At 35.3% G+C, this 6,047-nt stretch overlaps 1 protein-coding gene across 1 annotated transcript; it reads left to right on the forward strand.

Moving 5' to 3' along the window:
* The first annotated feature begins 1,549 nt into the window (after positions 1–1,549).
* Positions 1,550–3,848, forward strand: LOC113312609. The gene is made up of 5 exons (XM_026561349.1): positions 1,550–1,564; positions 1,626–2,472; positions 2,812–3,287; positions 3,393–3,583; positions 3,665–3,848. The coding sequence occupies exons 1-5, from the start codon at positions 1,550–1,552 to the stop codon at positions 3,846–3,848; spliced, it is 1,713 nt and encodes a 570-aa protein (XP_026417134.1).
* The last annotated feature ends 2,199 nt before the right edge of the window (positions 3,849–6,047 follow it).

Here is a 6,047-nt window from a genome sequence, read left to right on the forward strand (position 1 = left end):
GAAATCTCTCAGGACTGCTCGTTTTAAAGACTTCTTTGAGATGGAGAAGCTCTACGAGTACCATTGGTGGGAAACTAGATAATTGCAGTATTATTAATTTTCGATTTGATTTGATTGACTAGCGGTTGTTGAACTTTGATTACACCTAGTTTGTTTATGCTTGAGAATCTTCTCTTCTGATATAAGATTCACTCAAACTAGATCGAAGTATCGACGGGGATCTTTAGACTGTTTGTAGATCTAAAGACGTCTTGTGATAATCCATCGTTAACAGACTCCGTTCTGTGATTGATCACAAGAGATTCAAGTTGTTTGTGTGAAGGTGTTTATTGAAGATCTAAGAAGATTTGAATACAAAGAAGATTTTTTATTTGAGTTCATAATCTTTGGTGTGCACAAAACTTGATCGGCAGGGGATCCAACTATAGTCGGTTTATCTTTTGATAGATTGGATTGATTAGTTGTGTAGATCGGCATCAATACATTTCTTTGTGATTCATAGTATTGATTGCATAGTCTAAACAATTACTTTGGTAGTTGTTGATAGATTGATCTAAGAACCCGACAAATGAGTTTATTGGGATAAATGGAAGAGCCTTTGTCAAACTCATATCACTTGTTTGAAAAGAGTTTTTACCGAACAGATTTGTTGTTCCTTTACTGTTTGGAATACGAACCAAAGGAATTGTTCCAAGTGCGTGACTTATTACAAGTTGGAGGCGCAAGGATACTGAGGGAACTAGTTGAACTATAGGTTTAGTTGCTTGGTATCAACTATACGAAGTTGGTTTAATTTTGTATAGCGGATTAATTCCGAGAGTATTCAATTCTGGACAAGGTCCCGGGGTTTTTATGCATTTGCGGTTTCCCCGTTAACAAAATCTTGTTGTGTCATTTACTTTTATTTTCCGCAGTTATAATTGTGTTTATTATAATTTAAAGTAAATTACACAAACGTTGATTCCGAATATACTTGATATCAATCGTATAGAGTTTGGTTAAGTCAGAACCTATTATCAAGTATCATACTTCGTTGTTGTATTGTCTCGATCTTATATCCATAAACGATCACACGAAGTGTGAACCGATTCGTTGTATTGTCTCGACTGAGTCCATATACAATCACTTTCGGAGAAAGGACTTATAGGTGGAAAAGTTTTAGATTGAGGTATGTTTGGGTAACCTCGTCTTTCATTATGAATGAAGTTATTCTGTTAAGGCTTCACTTGTTAGAATGAACTCTTTATTTGTTAAGGAAGAAGTACGTTACTGCTTTGTTTATCTGTTCGAATGTTAATGAATAAAGTTATTCTGTTAGAATGAACTCTTTCTTTAAGAATGAACTATTTTGTTTGTGTTTGTTCATTTGTGTATTGTGAACCTTCATGTTTTTCAGGTGCAATATGTCTATTTCAAGTTGTTATGCATTTATTTACTACAATGGACATGACATTCCTTTGGAAGTTTCTTTACATTCGATGCTTCGTGTTCTGAAATATAGTTTGTGATTATTGGAGAAACTTGAATCCTCAGGGCATAAGTTTTTGTCATGGCGAAGGTTGTGGTAAAGTGTTCATCGATTGTGATTTTGCTCTTCATGGTCTAATTGTTGTTTCTTGTTCAAGCATTTGTCACATTTTGATTTATTCGTTGAGGAGGTTTCTAATGGTGGTGCTTCTAGCTCTTTATCTGGTATTTCCACGCAGTCGCTCAGTGACAATGAATTATATAGTGGGTTCACTGAGACTTTAAAGATTAAATACCTGACGGAAGGTCACGAGGAATTAAAACCTCTTTTGTCTAACAGTTGGGAGGATATTTTTAAAGGTGTTGCTCAAGTTTTTCATAGTGGTGTCGACAAATATTGCAGCCAGTCTGGTCATAAAGTTGCAAAGGTTAAGAATGATAGACTTAGGTTCACATGCAAGTGTGGTAGTAAGGCAAATTGTCCTTGGTATCTGCATACTATTCCAATTGATACCACTAAAAGTGTCTTTGATATCAAGGAATGCAATGGGAATCATATATGCGGTGGTGATTATAAGCTGAAGGACCCCATTGTGAAGAAGAAATTGATTAAACATCTATTCAAGGATAAAATACAGTCAAATCCGTCGATAAAGCCTAAAGATATCGTTGTTCAGGTGAAGAGTTCTTACGGTATTAACATAAAATACCATCATGCTTATAAAGGGAAAGAAGTATCTCAGTCAGAGATATATGGTGATGATGTAAAAAGTTATACAGATCTTGTTTGGTATGTTGAAGCAATAAAGGCTATCAATCCTGGCAACTATGTCAAGTTTGAATTTAATAAAGAGACTAAACGGTTTGAGAGGCTTTTCATTTGTTTTGGTGCCTGTATCGAAGGATACAAGTTCATTCGCCCTATGCTTTATTGTGATGCAACATTTCTATCTGGGAGATTCAAGGGAACGTTGATGGCTGCCACTGGCGTGAATGGTAACCAAGGTAATTCTCTTTCTTTTCTATATAACTAACATTTTTGTTTCATATATTTCCTAAAATAAGGTGACTGCATTCTTTGATTTTTAGTTCGTAGTTGTTACTGAACTGACTGTTTTGTTTTTGATTAGTTCATATTGCTAGTTCACAGTTCTTAATGAACTGATTGTTTTTCTTCTTGATTAGTTCATTTTTCTAGCTTCATAGTTCCTAATGAACTGACAACTTTTAGTTCATACTTCTAAATGAACCGACAGTTTTCTAAATGAACTGAAAGTTTCATCTACCTCATATTTTCTCAATGAACTGACAGTTTTAGTTCTTTTGTTTTCTTTCATTTTATAGGTTTTTTTCCTTTCGCGTTCGCTTTAGTCACTTCAGAAGACATTGAAGGTTGGGAGTGGTTCATGGAAAACTTGAAGTATTGTGTCGACTCTCGTCCTATCACCTTCATCACTGATCGTCATGAAGGGCTAAAGCAATGCATTCCTAAGTTTTTTCCTAACTCGTATCATAGTTACTGTTTTTATCATTTGAAGAATAACCTCCCTATTAAGAAAGGACATGAGAAGTATAAACAAGTACTGGGTTTGTTCCATAAAGCTGCATACTGTTACAGCGTTGCTAAATATGAGTCTGCTTTGAATGAGATATGTATTATTGGATGTGGTTGGGTTGCCAAGTACATCAGAAATATCGATCCGAAGTACTGGGCAACTGCTTTCTTCGTAGGATGTAGGTATGGGACACACTCATCAAGTATTGCAGAATCTTTCAATAAATGGATTCATCGTGAAAGGAATTTGCCTCCAGCTGCTCTTGTTGATGAGCTTAGGATAAAGATTATGAGGAATGAGTTCAGAAAGGAGCGATCTTGATAGAACTTATATAGATAGTTTGACTCCCATATACATGCTATACTCAAGGAATATGTCGATATAGGTCGTCCATGGAATGTTACCGAGTCAGGTAACTATATCTATGAGGTGCACTCTCCCGGATCTCATGTTGTTGATCTTATGCAGATGACCTGTACTTGCCAGAGATGGAAAATGTTTGGGTTCCCTTGTGATCATGCCACTGCTGCTATTACTTGCAAGGGTGCTGAGATTTTGATGTATATTCAGCCTTACTTTGGTTCAAATCATTTTCGTAATTCTAATGCTCATGCAATTTGACTCATTCCCAACTTCGATAGGCCTGAAGTGTATGAACCTGAAGACAGAGTTCTTCCTGGTATTCCAAGGCCAGCTCCAGGAAGACCACCAAAGAAGCGTATTTGCAATGTTTATGAGAAGGAAAGGAGTCCAATGAAGTGCTCTAATTGCAAGAAGATTGGGAATCACAACAAAGCTACTTGTCATGTATTAATGTTGCAGTAGTATGCTTGAACTTTTATTAGTTTCTGTTTTTATGGTATATGCTATTACTTTTTTCATATGAACTGGTGTTAGTTTTTTTTCTTCTGGGGAGCGAACTTCATTTTCTGGATTCAACTCCCTTTTTCTTTGTAGAACTGCTATTTGAAATGTTATTTATATTGGATATGTACTTCATTATTCAGAATGAACTGCTATTATATCAGTTCATTTAGCGGAATGAACTTCATTTTTGGAATGAACTCCATTTTATCCTAGAAGTGATATTGGAATGTTATTCAATGAACTTCAGTTTTTCCTAGAAGTATTGGAATGAACCCACTTCATTTCTGGAATGAACTTCATTACTGGAATGAACAGACAGCAAGAAAAAACATAAGACAGAACATTGAGGTTAAAACATAAGTTTTATCTACTAGGTAATATACTATCCAAAATGTGATAGATGAAAATATAAAACATACTAGAGCATTAATTACATTAGAAGCTAATTCAGGTAATATTAGACATAAGTACTGAAATGAACCCACTTCGTTTCTGGAATGAACAGGTATCCATAAGACATCAAGACAAAAACATAAGACAAAACACTGAAGTTAAAACATAAGTCAAAATATTATCTACTAGGTAATCTACTATCCAAAATGTTATAGATGAAAAGATAAAACATACTAGACTAATTACATTAGAAGCTAATTCAGATAATATTAGACATAAGAGTTTTCTGTTTAATCAAGTAAACAATTGTTAAGGTATTCTGTGTTTGTAAATTCACTCAGCTCTCTTCATCCTCTGATGCAGTAAGAAGTTTGTAGGCCATCTTGAATCTCTGTGCTTGCATCTTGTTTACTATTTTTGTTTTCTTCAACACACTCTGTAATTTGGTTGTTTTTGGCTTCACACTTCTCTTGATCCAATAACATGTGTACAACAGGCAATCTGGGTATTTTCCTTGGTCTGGCACTCCTGGCAGATTTTCAAAGACAACGTTGGTGCATCTTTCCCTATCCTGAGCTTGTAGTTGTAGCCACATGTTGATGGGTCTCATGCAGTAAGCAACCATCCTCTTTGCATCTTCGTCACATTGCTTACCAAGCTCACCCATTTTGATGGAGTTGTAATGCTCCCAATGGTAGTTGTTGATGTCAAAAACCAGCAGATGCCACTGTTCACCTAGAGGCCCTTTTAATTTCACTTTACCAATGTTTGGGTCAGTATTCATAGAAATGAGTAGCTTCTCGGTTCTGCGATGCATGTATCTTATAAACTCATCAACTTCCTATATTCTCTTCTGTGCATTGTGGGATACAAAATATGTCTGAAAAAAATGAACTAGATAAGCACTTCATTCTATGCATGTCTAGATAAAATGTTCGTTATACAGTTCAAATAGAAAAATATTAAAAAAAAAATCAGATAACTGCAAGCAAACAGTTCATTTTATCAAATGAATAGCCAGAAAACACTTACGAATGTTGTTGGATTCATAATCTCGAAGTTGAGGTAATTTCTTTTTATCTCACTGTCCTGGGTTTCGATAAACGTTCTCTCCTTATTTGCAGCTTTATGCTTCCTGAATATATAGTATATCAACAAGGTGTTGTCCAAGTATTCATTGAACAACAAAGAAACGATTTCAATCCTTGGACTGATATTACAATTTGCTTGTGATTCTCAGCTTTCCAAGCTGCTTGACTGCAAATAAAAAGAAAATGAAGTGTCAAAAGTTTATATCAAAAAGTTTTGTTGAAAAGAAACATATCAAAAGTTAGTAAGAGAAACATACATAGTCATAACTTTGCGGAAGAAATCATCAAATATCGACTTCGCAGAATTATCAAATTTTGAGTAAAAAGGAGATTTCGTCAGGTCTGGCAGATTTGGCTTGATTACTCCTCTTGCTCTTCCAGGTTCCTGTGGTGCCGTTTCTTTAATCTGATCTTCTTGTTACGCCTGTGGTGTTGCTTTCTGAAAATTTTGTGCATGTGGTGCTGTTTTGCCAGGATCGGATCCTCTTTTCCTCTTCCCTTCCTTTTCAACGACTTTCTCCTTCTGTTCTTTATCTCCTTCTGATTTTTTCGAGGTCCTTGTTCAACTTCAGTCTGACTCTTGTTCTTCTTCCACTAAAATCTGATCCATATATATATAATTATCTCCTATTGGTTTCACTGGTTGTTTTCTCTAGTAGTTATTCTATTACTT

This window comes from Papaver somniferum, chromosome 9 (genome assembly GCF_003573695.1).
Source record: "Papaver somniferum cultivar HN1 chromosome 9, ASM357369v1, whole genome shotgun sequence".
In the NCBI taxonomy this organism is placed as follows: Eukaryota; Viridiplantae; Streptophyta; class Magnoliopsida; order Ranunculales; family Papaveraceae; genus Papaver; species Papaver somniferum.